The 24,474-nt window shown below is 37.7% G+C and overlaps 2 protein-coding genes across 3 annotated transcripts; one reads left to right on the top strand and one right to left on the bottom strand.

Moving 5' to 3' along the window:
* Window positions 1–3,609: 3,609 nt before the first annotated feature.
* LOC145064511 (uncharacterized) lies at window positions 3,610–4,068 on the bottom strand. Its single transcript, XM_079011948.1, has one exon. The coding sequence runs from the start codon at window positions 4,066–4,068 to the stop codon at window positions 3,610–3,612; it is 459 nt and encodes a 152-aa protein (XP_078868074.1).
* A 14,195-nt stretch (window positions 4,069–18,263) lies between these two features.
* Window positions 18,264–23,334, top strand: LOC145061345 (Polynucleotidyl transferase, ribonuclease H fold protein with HRDC domain-containing protein). Of its 2 annotated transcripts, none has more exons than XM_079008787.1 (11): window positions 18,264–18,557; window positions 18,829–19,073; window positions 19,157–19,255; window positions 19,336–19,419; window positions 19,570–19,656; window positions 19,741–19,861; window positions 20,006–20,184; window positions 20,295–20,339; window positions 20,411–20,925; window positions 22,100–22,981; window positions 23,099–23,334. In XM_079008787.1, the coding sequence occupies exons 1-11, from the start codon at window positions 18,347–18,349 to the stop codon at window positions 23,187–23,189; spliced, it is 2,559 nt and encodes an 852-aa protein (XP_078864913.1). In that variant the 5' UTR covers window positions 18,264–18,346; the 3' UTR covers window positions 23,190–23,334. The 2 variants fall into 2 exon arrangements, with proteins under 2 accessions (XP_078864913.1, XP_078864914.1); XM_079008788.1 differs by having other exon boundaries at window positions 23,063–23,334.
* Window positions 23,335–24,474: the final 1,140 nt, after the last annotated feature.

The raw sequence follows: 24,474 nt of genomic DNA, 5'->3' as shown, positions 1-24,474 counted from the left end.
CTCTAGCATACAAACATACCTCGGGCCTCGCCCAGCATTGGATCGTAATCCGCAACATATATCATAATAATGCCTAGGGTTAACCCCTAGGTCTTCCTACTATACACAAACATAATGGGTTGACATTGTGGCCATAGACCCATGCTCACAGAGAGGAGACTCGCCTCACACTGCTGAAGTCCTGTTAAAAACTCCTCTGGCTGCTAACTGGAATTCCCGAACTACTGATCCTTTGGCTCCCCAAGATATCAATACCAAAATATTAGTTAGTCCAATTCAATAACCCTTCATAGGGTACAATGACCATTCTACCCCTAGGCCAACTTGGTCCATAACTAAGGCCCAAACCATAATGAAAATGGCCCAACACTAGGTGGGCTTCCCAAGCTCACTAGTGGCTCACTAATGGCCCAATTTGCTAAATTGGCCCAATCCCTTTAATGGGCCTTAACCTAAGCCCAAACATTTCCTTGGCCCATATTATCTAACTTCTGATGGCCCACTAAGGCCCAAAGACCCAAAGTATGGCCCAAACCGAGGCCCAATCATGCAAAGCATAAACTGACAGAGTACGCGGGGCGTACATTCACATATGCTAAGTGTACTATCTAAGTGGTGCGTACGCTGGACGTACCTTCACGTACGCTCAGCGTAAACCTCCTGATAAGTCCTTTTCCCATTAAGTGCTTAATACTCCACTTCATAAGTTACAATCACAGATCTTGGTCCTTTTCCACGTCCTAATCCATAAAGTCACTAATTTGGTGATTTTACTTGGCCCAAACAAGCTAAAACTCCAAAAATGATGCATTACTTGCATGAATATGGTCTTATCTCTTGCATGAATCCATTAAGACCATCAAGGTGTCAACTTTCTGACCTAGAGAATCATTTAGCACCAAGGGTGGCAACCCTTGGCCTGGAAATCAGATTGGGGCTATAAATCTTCCACCTTTAGGACCAAAATTACTTCAACACTAAACCTCACTAGATCTAAGCACCCTTAAGTAAAGTTATGAACTTTATACCTCCAAAGAGTTCTGAATGATGATGCTATTCCATATCTATGAGCTCCAACTTCCTAAGTTCTTCCTTGCCAACTTCTTCTTTTCTTCTTCCAAGCTTACACCACCAAAATGAGCTTCTTGAAGTCAAAATCACCCAAAGGACGAGATTAGGCGTTCTAAGGTTTATCTGAGGTTGGGGAGGCTGATAAGGAGGCTAGGGTTTGAGCCATTATGTTCTTTATATAGTGGTTGGCCCTAAAATTAGGGTTTCTCGACACTGTACGTACGTTGGGCGTACGCCAAAAACACCCGCAACCAAACCCATTTATACGTTGGGCGTACTCTTGCGCTGGCCACCTTGCATGCATGGTCCTTTCTTGCCATCTTTCTCCATTAAGGACCAATATTGCCAATAACTTCAAAGTGCTATAACTCCTTCGTTCTAAGTCCATTTCCGACGAACTTTATATCCACGAAAAGGTGGCGAGAAGACCTACGCTTCTAGCAACACACCCTGGTCCCAAATCTCTCGAATAAAAACTTCAAGACCCATAAAAAACCGAAATGCCCCTAGCCTAGGCCTCTAAAATCCATAAACAAACATTTTCAGAACAGGGTGTTACAGAGATACGTATCCCGACTCCCGCCAAAATCCAATACACATGCCCGCAGCATATCCTCCAAAGTCTGGATAGTCCGCTCACTCTATATGTCAGTCTGCGGGTGGAAAACCGTACTGAAGTGCAGACAAGTACCCAAATCCTCATGAAACCACTTCCAAAAACTGGAAGTAAACTGGACATCCCTGTCTGAAGCCACTGAAACTGGCTCCCCATGACGTGCCACAACCTCCCTGATGTATATGTTGGTCAACTTCTCTATAGAGATACTTTCCTGAATCGTAATAAAATACGCACTCTTGGGCAATTGATCCATGATGACCCAAATCGAATCCACTATGCACGCTATCCGAGGCAACTTCATGATGAAATCCATGGTAATCTCTTCTCATTTCCAAATGTGAATGTCTAACGGTTGTATCTTTTCGTGAGGCCACTGTTGTTCAACCTTGACTTTCCTGTAAGTCAAGCACCTCTTTATATACCAAGCTACATCCCGCTTCATATACAGCCCCCAAAAATCAGGACATAGATCTCTATACATCTTTGTTGATCCAGGATGGATAAAGAACCTCAACTTGTGCGCTTCCTCCATCAGAACCTGACGCGCACTACCCTAGTAAGGAACCCACACCCTCTGATGGAGAGTCAATAAACCCCGACTATCATAATCGAAGGAAGCCACCTGACCCACTATACGCTCACTCTTTCGGTGCTCTTCCTTCATAGTCTCAACCTGAGCCTCTCGAATATGCTCCAAGAGTGGAGTAATCACCATCATCCTCAAAAAAATATCCTTAATAGGAGCCGCGACCACCTTGCGGCTGAGAGAATTGGCCACCACATTGGCCTTCCATAGATGATAAAGGATCGCACAATCATAATCCTTCACCACATCCAACCACCGGCGCTGCCTCATGTTCAGATTCGGCTGATCCATCAAATACCGCAGGCTCTTGTGATCCGTGTAAATAGTATAGCGGAACCCATATAGGTAATCTTGCCAAATCTTGAGGGTCAACACCATATCCCCCGGCTCCAAATTATGCCTAGGGTAGCTCGCCTCATGAGGCTTCAGCCGCCTCGAAGCGTAAGCAAGAACACGGCCCCTCTGCATCAGAACTGCACCCAAATCCATGATCGACACATCACAATAAACTACGAAATCCTCAACACCCTTTGGCAGGGTCAAAATCGTGCCTCACACAATCTTTGTCTCAGGGTCTCAAAAGCCACCTGCTGCTCAGGCCCCAATGAAAAATGACAGTCTTCTTTGTCAATTGAGTCAGAAGAACCTCTATCTTGGAGAAATCTTGAATGAATCTCTGGTAGTAACCTGCTAACCCAAGGAAACTCTAAATCTCAGATGGATACCTCGAAACCTACCATTTCATCATGACCTCGACCTTGGCCAATTGACCAGAATAAAATTTTGGTTGACAAGGTGCCCCAGAAACTCACCTCGCGCAACCAGAACTCACACTTGGATAACTCCACATACAATTTCTCTATCCTCAGAGTCTCCAATACTTCCCTCAAGTACTCCTCATGCATCTCATGGGTCTTAGTATAGACTAGGATGTCATCAATGAATACAATCACGGATCGATCCAAAATCAGCATGCATATGCGGTTCATGAGGTCCATGAACGCGGATGGAGCATTAGTGAGCCCAAAGAGCATAACTACGAACTTGTAATGACCATAACGAGTCTGGAAGGTCATCTTCTGCACATCGTCCTCTCGGACCCTCATCTGATGATAACCCGAGCATAGATCAATCTTGGAAAACCAATATGCACCTTAAAGTTGGTCAACAAATCACCACTCCTCGAAAGTGGGTAACGGTTCTTCACTGTTAGCTTATTCAGCTCACGGTATTTAATACACATCCAATGCAACCCATCCTTCTTCTTCACAAATAGGATTGACGCTCCCCGTGGCGAACTACACGGTCAAATGAACCCATTGTCTAAAAGCTCCTACAGTTGTGTAGACAACTCCTGCATCTCTGGAGGAGCTAATCGATACAGTGCTTTGGCTATTGGAGTCGCACCAGGAACCAAGTCAATCCGAAACTCCACTTGCCTCTCCGAAGGCACTCCAGGAAAATCCTCCGCAAACACATTCGAGTATTCCTGTACAATCAGTACATCAACTACAAACGCCTTACCCTTATCTCGGGTATCATAGCCAACATATCTAGGAAAACCCTGCTGAAGATAGCGTCTAGCCCTAGCTGTTGAACATAGAATCGGCCCATGTTGAGCACTCTCTCCCTGAATCACTAACTCTCCCCCACTTGGGGTTCGAATACGTACCATCTGATTCTCGCAATCAGTCACTACCACATTGGGGCTCAATCGGTCCATCCATACAATAACCTTGTTCCCATACAAAGGAAGAGGAACAAAGTCCATCGGATGCTGCTCGCTTAACATCTCTAGAACGCAACCCTGATGAGTCCTCGATACCTAGATAGACCGATCATCTATAATCTCAACCTCTAATGGACAATCCAGATCCCCCAGAGCACCAACAAACCTCTTGTTGAGTGCAAGAGATACAAAAGATCGGGTAGCCCCCAAATCAAACAATACCAAGGAAGAGATATCGTTCACGAGGAACGATTATAAAACAAAACACACAAATATAAGCAGAAAATAAACATAAATAAGGAAATAATTAGAAGATACATACCCATCACCACAGCAGGTGTTGCGTGAGCCCCCTCAGCTGTCATCTGAAAATCCCTTCTCCTCACAATAGGCACATTTGCCTTGCCTTGGCGGCCATCAGAAATTCGTAGAGTCGTTGGAGCTGGTGTTATCACTGTTCCTACTGCTGCCAAACTCTGGCAATTGGCCTTCTCATGGCCCACTGATTGCAATGGAAATAATGTAGGTTAGATGTCTGGGTGGTGTTGGTAGTAGCAATGCAATCCCTGCTAATATGACTCGTTCTGCCGACTTGACGCATCCAAAACCACCCACCTTGCACGCCTCATCGTGCATCTTGCCACAGTTGCCACAACGGCTCTTGCCCTGATGGCCTCTCGATCTCGAATCAAATACCTTGGGCCTCTTACCCGAACTCCCTGAACCCTGAACCTGATCTGGCTTCCTCTTTCTCTCCATCATCAAATCAATCTCCCTGTCTCTGGCTCTCGTAATCATATCCTCCAGTGTCCTGCAACTGGATCGACTCACAAACTGTTGGATATCACTCCTCAACATCTCATCATATCTGACCTTCTTCATCACCTCATCTGTCAGATACTACGGAACCAACAACTCCCTCTCGCGGAACGTCATGGTGATCTCCGCCACCATCTCAGTAGTTTGATGAAGGTCCTGAAACTCCCTCACCAACTCCTGCACCTCAATCACTAGTGCAAAATCAGCTCAAAACGTCGTCACAAAGTCATCCCATGACATCGAATCAACCACCTCGTCCCCTACGGCATTTCCAACATCCTCCCACCAATCTCAGGCTTTGTCTTTCAGAAGACAGGAAGAAAGTATGACCTTTGCCCCCATCAGGACAATTGCTAGTGTGGAAGGCATTAGCGACATTTGCTAACCAATGTCTGCTCGTGATTGGGTCCTTCTCCCATAAGTACTCCGGAGTCCCACATGCCCGAAACTCCTTGAAAGTCAAATTGCGAGCTCCTATCAATGTCACCATATCAGAATGAAAAACGCTTATCCAAAATCTCCAAAATGCCCTCCTTGACCATAGCAAAGATCACAGGAGTCTACTTAAGTATGTTGCGGGTGATCTCAGACGAAATGAACTCTCACATCTGCTCATCCAACTGTTCGACTCCAGAACCTGAACCAAAACCATTGCCAGAACCTCCTCGTGTGGCCACCATACTGAAAATAGACCACACAAAACATTAGAACATACATATATACACATCGAGGATTCCCATACTCTACAAGCTTCCTGGTATCATCACAGTTTTCCTTGACTCGAGTATGGATCCTTTGCTTCTAGTAGTACGGGCCCATACTACCTTCCACATCTATCCGTACTTTCCTCACGGATCGCTCCGAATCCTCCAAGTCGCTCCCTTATCCATACATACAACCCTCAACAAGACAAGGCTCCCATCACTAAATCTCTTCCTAGGTTTCCCTAGGGCAATCACCTCACCACTCTCCGCCATCAGTTGTAGAAGGAAATCCCACTAACACCCTCTAACTAGCTCACGAATAAAATTAGATGTCACTGACACCAGATAATCTTCGAATGAAAGGTCTCACACTATAACTGTTGGACTCAAACAAGAGCTGAGCAATAGATTTAAAACTTAACCTTCTAAAATTATTTAGTCTCAATAATATATAATTTAGCATATTCGCTTACTAGTTAGATGAAGTTAATGAGAACTCCTAAAAAGCACGAAGCAAGCAACATTCGAGCATCGAGTAATTGAAACTAAGCATAACATAACCAGGCCATCCTATCACTGACTAATCAATACTAACATGCAAGTCTACATGCTCATATAGCATGCATACAAAGGCATCTGTCCTAGGTCATTATCCCTAATCTAGCATGTGATTCACAGATTCACAGATCAAGCATATCATAAAACATGTATGGGTATTTTGGGAAAACTTACTTGAACTCGGCCGATTACCTACCCCACACCCCTTTCTTTTGTAAGAAAATTCTTTTTATAAAACATTCCTTTTATAAAAATCCACCAAATCCCCAGTTTGTGTTCAGAAACCCGAGAGTGTTCCTGAATCCCTCAAACTAAGGCTTTGATACCAACGTCTAATGTCCCAAAAATTAAGACAAAAAATTTCAATTTTTAGAATAATAAAACCGTCTTTCAAAATGTGTTCATAAAACAATAATATAATCAAAGTATAACCAAAACATCCAAATACATCAGAGTCGAATAAAATGCGGAACAATGTGGTGTGTGCGATGCGATCACCCTGAGCTCTTCCCCTTGGATCCGGAAGTACCCGAAACATAAACTGAAAACCATAAGAACGAAGCTTAATGGTCCCCGGCCAGCATCGGGCCCCACCTGACATTGGGCCCCTCCCGGCATCGAGCTCTACTCAGAACAGATCTGTTAGTAATATGAGATGGGTCCTGCCTCATCACATTCATCAGGCCCCGCTCGATATACATATAAACACATAAACACATGCAAGAATCACAAAGATAAATAACATACAATATACTCATCAGGCCCCGCATGGTATACATATTAGATATCACAGATACAAGAGTCACGCAGACAACTAGTGTCTTAATCATAATAAACCATGGGTCGGCATTGGTGCCTTCGACCCGCCAAGCACAGTGAGGAAACTCACCTCAAGCTGCTGAATATCTCAAATAAAAGCTCAGAATGTTTATCTAGAAAATCCTCGTGCTAACATCATTAAATAATACCCAATTAAAAATTGGTCCATAATCCATAACTAGAATCCTAGTCTAATGCCCAACACTCAGGGTAAAAGTCTATTTTACCCTTTCCTCACTTGGCCCAAAATCCGATGCCCAATCCAATAGCACCAAAAGCCCAACATGGCCCAATTTCCTTAATAGACCTAAAACTCATCATGGGCCTAAATCCAAGATGGCCCAAATTCTAGCAATGGCCCAAAATCTGAAGACTTATGGCCCAATAAGGCCCAAAAACCCTCTAGTCCAAATGTGGCCCAAATCGCGAAAGTAAACTGAAGTCAACAGCAGCTGAGTATGCCCTGCATACTCAGGCTTACGCACTACGTTCTACTAAGCGTGCAAGATCGGGGACTGGGCAGCATATACGCAGTGTACACATATGTATGCCCTACACATATATACGTGTCTATTAAGCACTTTTCTTATTAAATGCTTAATACTTGCAACCAAAAGCCAAAAATTCATATCAAAGTCTTATTAAATGTCTTAATCTATAAATTCATGAACTTGGAGCCTTTGCATGGCTCGAAAGAACCCAAACCTCACTTTTGGCATTCTACTTTCACCATAATGACCTAAACACATGCATGGTTGATCCACAACCATCAAGATGCTAACTTTATGGACTAAAGGCCTCAAAAACATCAAGAGAAGCAACTCCTAACTTCTGGTGTGGAAGGAATGCACTAGATCTCATCATATACAAAAATGGGACCAAAACCTCATGAAAACTAGATCTAAGCAAACAAGGAGCAAGTTAAAAGCTTTATACCTCAATGAAGCTGGAAATGATGACAGAAATCTGGATCTACAACTCTTCTTTGGACAAATCTCCTTCTTCCAAGCTATTCTTCTTCAAGTCCCACCAACACACCATAGAAACACACACAAGAAGGTTAAATCTCTTCAAGAAGGGCTAGGGTTTCGAAATAAGATCAAAAGGGCCATGGAGGCTGAGGAATGAGAGGATCATGGGTCATAATGTTGTTTAAATATGGTCCAAACCCTAAAATTTAGAAATTCCCCTCTAAGTGTGTGCGCCCAACGTACTCTAACTTTTCCGGAATTGGCAAAACTACCCCCAGGGACCAAATCTGCAAAACATTTACACACCAAGGGTTAAAATGAAATGTACGTTGAATCGAGTGTTACATGCGTCCAAAAGCTTCATAATTTATTTCTTTACTGCCTCTACTACGGGTGGGTTCAATCTTTCTTTCTGCTTCTTGGGTTGGTTTGAAGTCTTCCTCCATGAGGATCTTGTACATGCATAATGAATGACTCAACCCTTTGATATCATCAATGTTCCACCCCTATTGCCTTCTTGTACTTTTTCAACAAAGTCACCAACTCATCTTCTTCTACAATGGACAAGTTTTTGGATATAATAACAGGCAAAATCTCTTTTTTCTCCAAGGTAGGTATACTTCAAATGATCTGGAAGAGTCTTCAATTCTAGCTTAGGTGCGTGCACAATAGAAGGAAGAAGTTTTGTGTCAAAATGGGCAATTTCACTTTGGTATTATCACACATCATTTTCTTCCTTTCCTCCATGAACTGTACACTTTCCAACACCTCTACATCTAGCCTGTAACTTCTTGCAATCTCTTTGACTGAATTGTTATTAAAATTCCTGCTCAAAACTAACTCCAACAAATTATGGTTATTCAACTCAAAACACTTTTCAGTCAAAGGTTGAATAACATCAACAAAATTTATACAATGAACGTCACTTGGATACTGCATTGCTTCATAGATATTGAAGTTGATGACCTCCCCATTGAATTTCCGTAGACAATGTACCATTATAAACATCAAATTTTGTTCTTGTTGTTTTTAAGAATGGTCTACCTAAAAGTATGGAACTCGAGGTCAGGTGGTCATCATCTCCCATATCAAGTACATGAACATCTAAAGGAAAAGACAAGTTTATTAACTTGCACAAGAACATCTTCTAATTCACTTTTTGGGTGTACTATAGAACAATCTGCAAGTTGGATAATCACCCTGATTTTGCTTAATGTGCCTATGCTAATAGATTTGTAAACATAATATGGTAAAATATTAATAAAAGCTCCTAAATGTAGCATAGCACAAGGGACATAAATATTTTCCAATTTCCAAGGAGCGGTGAAAACATCCGGATCCTTACACTTTGGGGGCATCCTTTTTTGCAAAACTATAGAAACATTTTCACTAACTTTTACTATCTAATTACCTCACAGCTTCTTTTTAGATGTGAAAAGTTCCTTAAGGAACTTAGCATATCTAGGTACCTGCTTAATCGCGTCCATGAGAGGGATGGTGACTTTAATTTTTCGGAACATCGCCATGATCTCACTATCTTTTTTTTTGCTACTCAATCTTGATGAAAAATGTGGTGGTGTGATCATTGCTTCTTTCTCTTACAACTTCTTTTTCTCCACCATTTCTTCTTTTTTCTCGTTTTTCTTTGGCGGTTCTTCTATCACCAATTCCTCTTCATTTTCGGGCATCTTTGGGCCATCATATGTCCTACCACTCCTCAGGCTAATTGCACAAGCATTATGCTTTGGGCTCTTTTCAGTTTAAGGAGGTAGTTTGCCTTGATTCTCTATTTTGCTCATTGATTGAGTAAGTTGGGCCATTTTTTATTCAAGATTCTTAATGCTTGTCTTGGTTTCTTGTTGAAAACTTTAAGTACTAGTGGCAAGACTTTTCACAATATCTTCTAAAGATATGCTTGTGGAACCGGCTTGTTGAGAAGAAGGGGGATATAGTTGTCTTGGTTGATAGTTTTGTTGTGGGAATGGTGGTCTTGGATGCTAATGGATGGTGGTATTTGTTGGAATCCTGGGTTTTGATTGTTTTTCCGCCCTTGATTGCCTCATGGTTGATCATAATTTCTTTTATTTGTCTCAGAATAGCTTCTCGAATCATTTTCATCTTCATAATCTTCTTGAAGTTTTGGCACATATCGGTTGGGTGTCCTACTTGAGTGCAAATTTTGCAAGGGCAAGGTGTGGGTTGCACACATTTGTCTTTAGCTAACATCATAACAACCTTTGTAAGCTTAGATAACTAAGCTTCAATTTGAGGAGTGTGCAACTCTTTTACACCTCGGGGTGCATCTGTGTACCATTCTTCATCATGACCCAAATGTTTGGAATCTTCTACCATGTTCTTGATTAGGTTGCGGATTTCAGTAGGGATCTTGTTGGATAAAGATACGCCACTTGAGGCATTGATCAATCTTCTTTCCATTAGATTCATGCCTTGAATAAAGTATTGAAAGAGATGGTACTCAGTGATTCCATTCTTTGGACAACAGACACATAACTTCTTGAATCTTCCCAGATATGTATGAAAGGATTCTCTCATATGTTGCTTGATTCCAATGATTTCCATTCGTAGGGCAGAAGCTTTCATCTCAGGAAAATACTTGTCCAAAAACAATCATGCAAGATCTACCCATGTAGTAACCATCCGCGGTGGAAGGTCATAAAGCCAATCTTTTGCTACATCTTGCATCACGAAGGGGAATGCCTTAATCTATTTGGTCTTCTATGACATTGTATGGTTTCATGCCAGCACACAACATGGAACTCGGTCATGAATTTATGAGGATCTTCATTTTCAAGACCTCTAAAGGTTAGTAGTAGGTGGACGAGTCCGGATTTTAGTTCAAGGTTTGTGGCTGTCAGATAGGTGATGCAAAGAGGGTGTTGAGTGACCTCTTGTTTTGCCTATTGGCGAAGGGTTTTCTCATGTGTTGGATGAGGGTTGTTATTTCCTCCAATTATAGGAGTTGGGATTGAGGTTTCTGTAGGTATAAGGATGCTATGAGTGGGTGAGGAGGGTGGAGTGGTATATCTAAGAGAGGATGGTTGAGGTGAGAGTGATAAGCTTTATTTTTGATTCCTGATGCACTTGAGAGGGGTATTTCCTCCCAAATGTTGATGAATGGAGGGGTAGATGACGATGAAGTCCTATAATTTCGTGTCAACTGGTCATGGTGTACCTATACAAAAAGATTTATGCATAAATAATTAGTAACACCATGTCCCCGGTGATGGCACCAATTTGTTGGGTGTCTCAAACTCAACAAATAATAGGGGAACATTAGACTCTAAATACACTGCTATAATGCACTAAAAATGGTAGCACACAGTAAGAAAGGTCAATCCTTAGAGACATGGGATAAAATTCTATACCTCTTTGTGTAAGGTACTTTGGTCATAAAGGTTTTTTTTTGCAAAAGTTAAATAATGAAAATAACAATCTACTTTTAAAACATGCATAAATTGAAATAGATGTGTAAACAAGTTGGTGAAATGGTTCCAGTTCTAGTTCTCAATGTTGTTGTTTAACTTAATTATGACTTGATGTAATTCATGATTGCTATTCTAAGTTGGTACTGAAAGATATTAACATACTCTAATACCTCTCACTTGCCAAATTATCTAACCAAAACACGCTCTTTGACTAGACCTAGCTTTACTAATTCAACCTAAACACACTCGTAGATTGTATTGAAAAAATGCATTAAGTTTTGTACAAACTTCCCAACAATGTTCATTTCTTCTCATACGTTCGGAAGTGTGATGTGACAACCCAATACTTTCCCAATCAAACCCGATTAATAAATTTTCGAAATTCGTGTATTTTCGTTAAGTTCGTAAGGGTTAGAAAATAAAGTTTATATAAATTTTCAGAACCAAAAGCACTCTAAAAACCAAGATTTTTCCTCAAATCAGCCAAACTCGTTCAACACATCGTTTTCGGTCGAAAACCCTCGGACCGAAAACTAATCTCGGCCGAGAACCCATCTCCGGCCGAAAACCCAACCGCTATAAAGGTTTTTTCCTCAGAGACTTGATCATTTCTCACTCATTTCACCCGAAAACTCTCTCATTTTGCTCCCAAGGATCATCCAAGAACACCCACGTCTTCAAGAGGAAACCTTCAAATCTTCATATCTTCCACCAAGAACATCAATAACACCAAGAACAACCTTCATATCTTCAAGTGGCCGAAAACACCAACAGAACCGAAAATCCGATTTCGGCCAAAAACCTGTGTTCGGCCGCAAACTAGTTTCCGACCGAAAACTCTTCTGGATCGAGAACCTAGTCCTCGGATTGAGCCTTCACCGAAAACCCTCCTTTTCACTTCAAACACTCTCGGATACCGTTAATTCTGCGTACATCAACTCGAGGTTCATCTGTCCAGTCTCGTTGTCCAACACGCACACTAAAACAACTGTGAGTTCATACCCCTACATTTTCATTGTTTTTAATGTTTTTAGGGGGAATACAAGTAAATCACAAGGATTTTTGTGTTTTTATACAAATGATTTCAAACATATTAAAAACTTTTGCAATTGATACAAATTGAGAAAAACACTACCTTTTACAAAGATATTCAGATATTTTAACCCTCTTGTATCATACTGAACATAAGGGTAGTTTTCAACATACAACCATAATTGCAAAGTTTTCAGTACATCACATAACATACAATCAAACTATGGTCAATATAGTTTGGGAACATTACAGAACTTTTACATAATTCAATACATGAAACGAGAACGTACATACAAACTATAATAGGTATAGTTTGGGATACATTACATGATTTCACTAACTCAAGAGCTTTATACAAAAACGAACATATAAACTATGACAGATTTAGTTTATGGGACACAAAACTAATTTTCTCAGCTATAAGGGATGCGTTACCAAATAATTATTTAAGTATAATTATTTTACATTACAAAGTTCATTATTACAAGGTTATACATACATTTACAAAATACAAGAGAACATTACAATACTACACGTAAACTAGTTAATATAGGGTTGTGAGGCACTACTTCAATTGTATCCTCCAGGGTACAGAACTAAATCATATACAGTATAACCAGAGTCTCCTGGAGGGAGAGCGTGAGATTTGTGTATAGATCTATACGGGACTGACAATCTCACACCTGAACTGTTAGCTATAGTTAGGCAGTCATGTCTGGGGTGACAAATGTCATAACTTCCGACGCCTAAAGAACATCATAGAGGTCACTAGTTCATATCAAGCATGGTTATATGAAACTTACAATAGTATAAACTAACAATTTGTTTACAGGATTTCATTTCTTCAAATAGTTTTATTTTAAGTAATAAACTACTATACATTACTGGTGATATCCAGGGCTTTAATACAAAACAATACTTTACATTACTGGTGGTAGTCATGGTTCTCATACAATACATTACTATACATAACTACTGGTGATATCCAGGGATTTCGTACAAGAGTTTTTCATACGAAACAATATAATACATTACAGCTGGTGGTACACAGCCATACATACAACAATATACAGTTTCAGAATACAGTAACAAACATACATTTGGTCTTAAAGGCTAAGACTACTTTTCATTACTAAAGAAAATATCGGATTTTGTTGAGAAACATACAAACATTTTCACAGATTCAAAGACAAGATTTCATTACAAAAACATACTTATGAACTCACCAACTTAAAATGTTGATACACTTTCAAAAACACTTGTATTCTCAGGGAACCAGTAGGCAGGTTCACCCACAAGATTTTTAGAAGACGGAGCTTTTAGAGTCTCGTCTTTTATACTTTTGTTATCCTTTTGATATATAAGCTATGTATCGAACATATGTAAATACCTTAAATATTCAATGTAATGGTTGTGTTTACTTTGATTACTATAATGCAATTGTTGTGATACTGTGCATGACGTCCTCCGCCCCCGAACGTTTCCGCCGTCTTGGTTTGAGGGTGTGACATGTGAAAACATGTGATATATGTTCTACAATAAGAAAACCTATTGTTTGTTACCAATCATTAACTTTATAGAATGATTAGGTGCCTTAAAGTTAATTAACTACACAAGAATTCAATTGATATAAGTGGCCAATCAAACACAAATCAAATCAATGATTCTAGTTTAAACAAGAACATAATCACTAGAATAAAATCATAAATCAAATATCAAACCATATGCTTCAAGTCAAGAAATCAACATGTTTTGAACAAGAACTAGAAATTAGGGTTTCTTAGCCATGCATGGCTAAGAAGAAATCAACTAACAAAAAGATAAAATTTAAATGCTTAATGCTCACAAATGGAAATCAACAGTGTTTGCAATGATTAGAAATCTTTAAGAATCCTTCAAAATCACCCAAAATACCATAACTCAATCCCAAAACCGTATATATAAGAAAAATGGTGATTTCCTCCTTTTTAGTAATTACTCACGTGCTTGCCATAAGACCATTCATTTTTTAGCATGGTCGTGCGTTTTTGGCATGGCCATGCGTTTTTGGCATGGCCATGCGTTTTTAGCATGGCCACGTGTTTTGAATCAAGGTTGTGCTTTTTGCTAAAACTCAAATCAATCTTCAACTTTGCTTTGTCTTCGGTCTAGCTTCACCTCGAGTCATGTTGCTCAAATATATGGTGAAAATGACAAACATAAATTGTATCAGTGTGCACATACCGTGTTTCAAACATGGTCCTTTGCCATGATGAAATGCAACGACTCGGGTTATGTCATCGAGTTCTTTTCTACGACACGACCAATCCATCTTCTCTTCATGCTCAAGTGCTCAAAGCTCCATCATCCAAGCTACATGCTTCTTGCTCGCCTCCAATGCTCTAAGCGCCATAATGCCTACTAAATAAATCAAAAATAGTGAAATACTAGGTGTTCCGAATAAGACATGCAATTGCCTAAATAGTTAACTAAATGCAATAATTAGGAAGTGAAATGCAATGAAAAGACATGATAGGCGTGCAAAATAGGTGCATAAAATGCACCTAATAATATCAATTAACCAAGGTTGTAAAAAACGCTCAACGTTAGCTAGTCGGTGAATTGGGGGTTAAAGGATTAATCGACTAGGAGAAGATTAATTGGGGGATTAATCGGGGATCATTAAATGCTAATTTGTTGACTTTTAAAAAATTAAATTGACAAATATCATATCAAAGTTCGTAAATATCACCAATATCATAACAAAATATGTTAATATGATCAATACAATACTAGTCATACCTCAAATAGTTTCTATTGAGATTTAACTTCTTCAACGTGTTAAAATTTCATTGTTTTATACTTTTTCACTCATTATGTATGTAAGTATTAATCGCTAGGCGCCTTCTAGTCGGTCGAGTAGCGCCTAGAGATTAATGGGGACCTAGTCGAGATTTTTACAACAGTGCAATTAACATAGAATGTTGAAAGTTGTATTATTCACCCTTCACAACTAAGGTGACTACACCAAATTGGTCACTATAGCCACTCTGTCACGTTATGTCAAATCCACATCTTAGTAGCTCTAACAAACAAATCGATAGCCTTAGACAGACCACTCCAGACCCTTGGTGGCCCAATATGGCCACAAACTGAACCAATCTGGTCATTTCAACGATCAAGGTTTTAGGTTCAAGTTTAGATTCGTCCTATTTTTAGAAATGTTTGCATGGTTAGATTTTTTAAGAGAAACAATTAGAGCATTAGTGATATTTTAAAAGGTTTACATAACAATTCGAGGGATTAATTCACGTGATATTTTTAGTGTATTTTCTTGTTTTGTTGATATGTTTGTAATCACATGTTCATTTGTCCATGTAATAAAATCATATCATATTCGCTTGGGGACGTACAAACATCATATCGATGATGGAACCACGGTAACTATTCATGTTCTTCGTATGTTTAATTTTATTTAGTGTTCTCTTCTTTTGAAAAATTTTATTCGATTTATTACATTTGTTGTTGGTTGTTCACTCGAGATGCGAATGTTCTTCGTATTTATTTCCGACAAAAAAAACTCTCAATTAATTTATCGTATTTTATACTTTTACAAGTTTCTTGCTTTTGGTTTTAATTACTCTCAAGAGTTCTAACAATGTTACTCTAAGATGAAAGCATATACATCAAGGAGTGATCTTAGGGACATGGGATACCTTGCTTCCAATTAATGACATTGCAACCCACTTTTAGTGTACCCAAAGACAATCTTTAAGCTCACCTATTCATGTGATTGTGATCCCGTTTCTAGGCCAAAAAAGTTTGCAGTTCCATGAATCATGTGATTTTGTGCCTTGGTAAATCTTTCTCGTCCCAAAAAAGCGTGGATCCGTTTAATGCATAATAAAATTAAATAAGTAGAAGATATAAAAAAAATTATGGCTCAATAACATAGTTACGATAATTAAGACCGAAAAAACCACATTTCATGATATACATATATTGCCAAAATACGTTTCGATGTATGGTAATTCGTTAAACAAGGCTCATATATGGATTTTTGCTCAAGGGTTCTCCATGGATGTGTGAAAACGGGTGGATTGTACTTTGTACATATGAGGTAACATGCCAAAATGGAATCGGGTCAAACCGAGGTTTTTTTAGTCGGGTCGACCCAAAACACTCTTTTATCCTAATTGTTTTTAATATTTTTATAAATATTTAGTTTTAAATACAAATACAAAACATATATTTTATATTGTGCCGAACTTGATCTGCGCATAAAGCGAGGAAATTCCAGCAAGTTAGGACAAGTCCAACATATGAAAAATTACGAATTTCTTAATAAAATTTCTTCTTTTTTGGACGAAAATAATCACGTTTTTGAAGATCAGACAAAAAAAAAACAAACAAACAAATAAACAAACTGTTGCAGTTAATATTGATTATAAAGGGTAAACGTAAATCATATTGGTGTTTTTGGCAATGAGCATTTGGAAACTTCTAATTTTTAGATTTAAAAAAAAACAAAAAAAAAAAAAGAAAAACAAAACTCGATTAAAAAAAAGTTCCGTTTGAAAGTACGAGTGTTCAACTTTTAATTTAAACAAAAATTTAAAATATAAAGCTACTTCATCTATTGTTTAAGAAAATATTATTAAGCTTTTTAATCGATTTCCAAATTTGTTCTTAAAATATATTGATATATTTATTTTTTTATACAATTGGTTTTTATGTAATTTAACATATTTTAAAAGTTTCAAACTATTTTTATCAAACAATTAAAAGTTACACTTTCAACTACAAGTTATTCACTACCAACTACTAATTTCCAATACCGATTAGTTTTGACAAAAATATCTCTTTCTTTGAACTAACTATTTATTTTTGTATTCTTTAATTCTCAATATAATCAATTCCAAAAGTGATCGTCCAAAAAAATATCAGAAAAATGGGTAATCATAGACGGAAAATTACTTAATATTGATCAATGAATAAATTAGTTGATTTGACCGATTTGTAATTATGTTTTTGTTAAGCTTATACTCTTGAGATTATGCACTAAGATGAAAAAGGTAAAAATGAAATATTATTCTAATATAACGTCATGACCACAACTGATAATGACAAAGTTATGGGCCAACTTTTGTTACCATTATCGGCCTTCTAGTATTTCGGTTGTATACGTTTAGTGACATATGGAAGGACAATTAATTGATTTAACGTTTACCAACTAACGTGCCATACCCGACCATATGTTTTGTACGACGTCGTTGTATCGTTGTCAATTTATCATATGCACCCCCATATTATACCATTAATATAGTCTCCTATATAGTAAAGACCCAAATCTTTATTAGCGTATCATTTGCCTCTATATTATACCATCTATGTTTTCATATGCCACATACAATTGTCGAATGTCATTGAACGTAGGCTTACACAAATATTATGTATCGTAAAGTTTAATGACATCTTTACAAAACATATAACACTTTCATGTGTGATTATTGCAAAAATATTCTTATACTCATCCCATGAATTAGAATTGGTGTGATATGCTAATTGATGAATTGCGCTTGTGTATTTTTGTAGTGGAGTAAAACTTTTTTTACACCTCTTGCATCAAACTTCAATTAAAAAAAATGGAAATCTATCCATCCAAATCATCAACATATGGAAAACCTTAACTTCATCGTCTTGGTTGCCCTCTCCACATCTAATAGCCATAGTACATAGTTGAAAATTCATTATTATGCTCGTATAGCCCGGATTTTAGGTTGATATGGGCCATGATTGTAGCCCAATGTTTTTATGTGGGCCGGACCGGTTTTCAACTGGGTCGGAAATAATTTGATAGATCCAAAATGTTAGCCCATTAACCCGTTCGGTGGAGCCGATATTGAAGTATTGAACCACCGTTAAACCTCTGAATGTTCTTCCATTTTTTCTTACCAACAGGCGGCCATTATCGTCAACCTTTGAAGCTCTTCGTAACTAGCAGGGATTAAAAATGGAGAACAAGGATAAGATCAAAATTGCAGTTACGATATCATGTCTTGCCGTGGTTTCAATCCTACTGGCGAACAAATTTCGGAAACAGCGAAAACGAAAACAGAACATAGGCTCTTGTTACTTGAAATCAGAAGCAAAACCTCAACACAATTTTAAGCGTGTTTTGGCCAATAATTCGTACTCTCCTTTCAAGCACCTGAAGCTCGACGGTAATGTATTGTTAAATTAATTTTGTTTTTGGAATTGGAGTATTGATATAAGCTATAAACCCTAGCTGGAGTTTCTAGGTGTTTTATAAAAATCTAATTTTGATTGTATCTCTTGATACATTGAGATTTTCCTCTTGTAAGTGTTGCAACGATCTACCTCAGTTCGTTATTTGTAACGACTGGTTTTAATGGTTACTCGTTTTGGCATGTGTAATTTGTTATGGCAATGTATTGATGATGTGTCTATTGAATGTCGACTTTTGATAAGCAGATGACAGCTCTCCGGATTTGCATCCGTATGAGTCAGAGATCAAGGCTCTGTTGGAGAAACCTGAGCTAGAATTTGAATTTTGCAATGGAACTATGGATATGGACATGAGTGATACATATGTTTGGATTGATAATGAATCAAAGTTGAAAGAGCTTGCACAGGTTTTAAGTAAAGAAAAAGTGTTTGCTGTGGATACTGAACAACACAGCTTAAGGTCGTTCTTAGGGTTTACAGCCCTTATTCAGGTGGGACATATAATTCTTCTTCAAGAAGTAATAGTATTCAACATTCATGTTCTAATGCTTTGTGTTTATGTTCTCAATTATAGATTTCTACAAGAGAGGAAGATTATTTGGTGGACACCATTGCTGTTCATGATTCTATGGGAATTCTTTGCCCTGTATTTGCCAATCCCAATATATGCAAGGTACTTCTTTGGCATGTGCTTCATTTTTATCTGATGTTATCTCTCTTCATGTTATAATGCCTTGTGGTTTGCTTGTCTAGGTATTCCATGGTGCTGATAATGATGTTATATGGCTACAAAGGGATTTCCATATCTACGTAGTAAACTTATTTGACACTGCAAAGGTAAGGTTTAGCATTTGTTTCTTCCATCTTTTTCCAAAAGGACACCACATGAAAGACATTTAGTATAAGCTTCTATATTAATTCGACATTGAATTTACTTTTTGCAACTTTTAAAGATGATAAATTGATAATTGATTGGATAATTTTCAGGCTTGTGATGTGTTATCAAAACCACAAAGATCATTGGCGTACTTACTTGAAACATACTGTGGTGTCACCACTAACAAGCTTTACCAGGTACAGTATCAAAAAGAGTAATGTCAATACTCAATAATATACTAATATTAAGTTTTTTTATGAATAATTTGCACATATATATAGCGTGAAGATTGGAGACAACGTCCACTACCAATAGATATGATTGAATATGCTCGAATGGATGCACACTATTTGCTTTACATTGCAGAATGCCTTGTTTCTGAACTCAAACTCCAGAAAAACGGTATGTCATGGTCTTCTTTCATACAAAAACCAGTGTGTAATGATAAGAATAATCACACCTAATAACTACTTTCAAAAAGAAAAAATGAATCTTGTATTTTACCATGTTTCTTCTACTGTAGTTCTAAAGATAATAGTGCATCAGAAAATTCAGCCAATCTCGATGACAAATTCTATTTTGTTTTCGAGGCCAATCGGCGTTCAAATGCTTTGAGTCTTCAACTTTTCACTAAAGAACAAGAAGCTTCCCCTGGACAATATGCTGCATCTTCAATTATTTCCCGCCATTTAAATGATCATGGAGCTTCTAATATCAATTCTCAGGTACCCTTTTTTTTTCCTTCATCTTAGGGTTTGTTTGGAATCACATTACACTCCATTATCAATTCAATCATGATTGTTGCCTTTGGTTCTTGATGTTATGCTGAATGCAGTTTCAGGATGTTGTTAGATGTCTATGCTGTTGGCGGGATTTAATGGTAAACTAAACACCTTTGAGTTCAACTTATTTACCTTTTATGCCATTGTCTGATTGTACACATGTTTCCAGGCTCGTATGCATGATGAGAGCCTTAAATACGTATTATCTGATAATGCCATAGTTGCCCTTGCTGAAAAAGTTCCTTTAACCACAACTGATATCTGCACTACAATATCACAAGGTGATATCGAAACCGAATCTCTAAATTCCAATTCTACTCCTCGCTTTCCTTCCTCTGTTGTCTTGAGCCATCTTGATGACTTCACTTACCTTCTTCAAGATGGATTAAAGTTAAACAATCCTGATGATATTCTTCAACTATTTCTTAAAAAGCACATTGGCCCACATGGTTCTTGTCCTCTTTCTCTTTATAACTATGGGTTGTTGTCTAAAAGCAGCATGAAAGTATCAAAAAGATTGGTTTCTAAAAATGGATATAAGTTTTCAAAACAAGTTGCAAGGAAGGCTTCTCGAGAGCTTTTTGTTCAGAAGTTTTCGTGCAAATCTCCTGTTTATCATAACTGCAGGATATATGCTAATGATGGACGATTGTTGTGTTATTGTGATAGAAGGAAGCTTGAATGGTTAGTACTAAATTGCTCTTCTGATTGAATGTGAATGTAAGGGTGTGTTTGGTTTGTGGATTCCGACGGAATTGGAATTAAAGATTCCATTCCTAGGAGTGGGAGGAAGGAATTCAATTCAATTCTTTTTTTTTTTCAAAAGACCAATCAGTACCCTTGTTGTATATCAAGATTCCATTTCATGGTGTGTTTTGTTGGCACATGTATGGAACTCAAGATTCCATTTCATGTTTGATGCTTTTCACCTTTCCTAGGTGTTGGTGGAAGGAATTGGATTCCATTCTTCCTTTTTATAAAAAAAAAAAAAACCAAAATACCCTCGTTACATGTCAAAATTCTATTCCATGGCCAAGTTCATGGAATTCAAATCTGCCATATTCCTTCAAATTCCACAACTCCACGGGGTGGTGGAAGAAAATATATTTCCATTTTTTTTTCGTGAGACCAAAATACCCTCATTTTATGTATATAAGTAAAAGATAAAATTATAAGTGAATTCAATTCCACTCTTCCTATTTTTAGTTAAGAGACTAAAATAGTGAAATACCCTCATTATGGGCTATTGGAATATATATATATATATATATATATATATATATATATATATATATATATATATATATTATAGGTGAATCTAAAAAAAATCGATTTCAAGTCCAATTCCTTTGACAGATTCCCTTCGTCCTTTAATATCAAAAGATCAAGTGTTTTTCCCAAAAATTATTAGGATGCGTTTGGTTGTGGAAAATTTTCCAGTTTTTCATGAAAATTTTCAAATGAAAATAAATTTTGAAAACGCATTTGGTTGATTCACTTTTCAAAATTTTCAAAGAAAATTTTACAAATCGTATGTAAATTAGAAAAATGATTTTTACAGTTTTCCAAACTTCTCTAAATTTCTAAAATGGAAAACGAAAAACTCCATCAATTTCAATTTCAACCAAACGTATTTTCCAAAACTTTTATTGAAAACTCAACTCAATTTTCTAAAACCATTTGTTAGAAAAACAAAAACAATTTTGTTTCTGAATTCCATACCTTTTCACACCAACCAAACCCCCCCTCCGATTCCAATCCCTTTACCAGATTCCATTCCTTCCAAAAACATTCCACAAACCAAACAACCAAACACCACATTATCCTCAAACAAAACATAACCATCAAAATCTTTCAGGTATCTACAACGCGATCTAGCAAAAGTAATTGAAGAAGAACCACCAGCCATAATGCTACTTTTTGAACCCAAAGGTCGCCCAGAAGACGAAGGAAACGACTTCTACATCCAAAGTAAAAAAAACATATGCGTAGGATGTGGAGAAGGGAATCACTATTTACGATACCGCATCATTCCCTCATGCTACAGAATCCACTTTCCCGAACACCTTAAAAGCCACCGCTCCCACGACATTGTTTTGGTTTGCGTCGACTGTCACGAGAAAGCACATTCCGCTGCCGAAAAGTACAAGAAGAAAGTCGCTTCGGAATTCTCAATTCCGTTGTTCGTACAAAAAGTCGTTGATTCCAACGAGGAGTCACACGATGAATCCGGAACATCTTTTATGAAACTTGCCGATGGAGGTGTGTCTCCTTTGGAGTTGAGAACTGCAGCAATGGCGCTCTTGAGACATGGACCCAGGATGCCAGCTCAGCGATGTGAGGAACTGAAAGAGGTTGTGAAGAAGTATTATGGAGGAAGAGAGATAAGTGAGGAAGATTTGGAAAATGCTTTACTTGTTGGAATGAGTCCTCATGAAAAAAGACGATTACATAAAAAGAAAGGATTGTCTCTCAATAGGAATTCATTATCATGTAAAAAAGATGAAGGGAAAAATGATTTAGAAGATGTTGACCCAAATCCAAATGGTTCAGTGTTTGCCACGTGTAGCTCAAAGCTGTCATTGTTAGGTCATGGCCCACATGGGAAACAAGTGGTTGACTTTTTGTTGAAGGAACATGGAGAAGATGGGGTGCGTGAGTTTTGTCAAAGATGGAGACAAGTGTTTGTTGAAGCTATTCATCCACGTTTTTTACCTGGTGGATGGGATGTCACACATAGGTAAAACATACTATATTAACCTTACATGAGTCTCTGCTAACATGTCTTTGACTATGGTTGACTTTTGTTTTATGGAAAAAGGATATGATGAGTGGATGGTTTATTGGCATTTGGCAGTGGTAGAAGAGAGTTTGGGGACTACAGCGTGTATAATCCTGCAAACAAGGCTTCTTCTTCTTCTTCTTATCCTGCTGCTGTTGAAGGTTAAGGTGGTGGTTTTTTCTTTCTGTATTTTTGTTTTTTTATTTACTAGAAAACGGGACTTCTGTTTAGATTAGAATGAATGACGTTGTATTTAATTTTGGAAAATCTAGAGAAAGTAAAGTTGTTGCATTGAATTGTGATTTGTTTGATTTGTATCTTTAAATGGTTAATGTGTCACTGTTGCCCTACCAACTTTTGGGTTTTGTTTTAAAATGTCCCTCACTTTTTTTTTTTGACCTATTAAAAAGGGTATTGAATTTCATTTTCACCGGTTAAATCTGGATTATGTGGCATTTTTACTTTTTGATTAATAAAAAAAATTCAAACTCGTTAAGATTTGGGACAGGTGTAGGCAGGAATGGTGGCAAGCTGTTACTACATGGTTGGGGTATAAATAATAATGGGCGCATAGTATTTGGGACCATCTTTGAGAATATTTCTGTTATTGAGTGTCGATTGTGTAGCTTGGGCAGGAGGGATAATCATTAAGATTTTCTTCTCTGATTTCGACTCTTTGTAATTGTTTTTCATTCATAGCAATTGAAAGAATTCATTCTTCTCAAAGTATTGTCTCAATCTAATCTCATTTTTTTTTTTTTGAAAGAGTAATCTCATTTGTATTTTATAACACAGAGTTGAGTTTCCTAAAACCATCCCTCTTCTTATCATACTAATAGCCATCGTCGTTGTTAGTGTTGTTGGTGAAGGTGAACATATCGTTGTGTTTGTTGTATTGAGAGGCAGAGTGGTGGTTGGATTTTGTCAATGGAGTTTCATCTTAAGTTGTTTGTGGAAGAGGGTTAGTCTTTAAATGGGGAGCACAAAAAAGCTTCGTGGAAGAAGAAGATGATGGATGAGTATGTGAGTTGAATTTTAGTTTTATTTCTTTTTTTAGTGAAAAAAATCCTCGTCATCAAGGAACCTAAAGTTACGATGCTAATGTGGGTGACACATGCGAAGATGCACTTCAAATGTAGATGTAGCATAAGCAATCGGTTTTCATAGGTAAAGGGGGCCATTTAAACCTGTCACCACTCACTTTGTGACCCTAGAAAGCAAAAAGTGAAGTTTAAGGAATATTAAACCAAAACTAATAAGTTGGTCAGACTATACTAACATTAACCCTATCTTTAAATTGTTAAATTACAAAAAACATATTTAAGTTTCAATTTTTTTAAAAGATATGTATCAAGTAGGGTGACATTTGGTTTGAAATGGTTTTTTTTTTGGGTAAAGAATGAAATGGTTGGACGATTTTTTTAAATTATTATGGGAATAATTGAAATGAA

The sequence above is a fragment of the Lactuca serriola genome, chromosome 7 (genome assembly GCF_051521515.1).
Source record: "Lactuca serriola cultivar US96UC23 chromosome 7, Lser_US96UC23_V15, whole genome shotgun sequence".
NCBI lineage: Eukaryota > Viridiplantae > Streptophyta > Magnoliopsida > Asterales > Asteraceae > Lactuca > Lactuca serriola.
The sequence above is the reverse complement of the archived record's forward strand: the minus strand, read 5'-3'. Positions and strand labels throughout refer to the sequence as shown.

Coding starts and splice junctions, on each gene's coding strand:
- LOC145064511 (XM_079011948.1), bottom strand. CDS start 4,068: ATGTTAAGCGAGCAGCATCCGATGGACTTTGTTCCTCTTCCTTTGTAT.
- LOC145061345 (XM_079008787.1), top strand. CDS start 18,347: ATGGAGAACAAGGATAAGATCAAAATTGCAGTTACGATATCATGTCTT. Junction 19,074..19,156: donor GGTTTACAGCCCTTATTCAG/GTGGGACATATA, acceptor TCTCAATTATAG/ATTTCTACAAGAGAGGAAGA. Junction 20,926..22,099: donor GATAGAAGGAAGCTTGAATG/GTTAGTACTAAA, acceptor AAAATCTTTCAG/GTATCTACAACGCGATCTAG.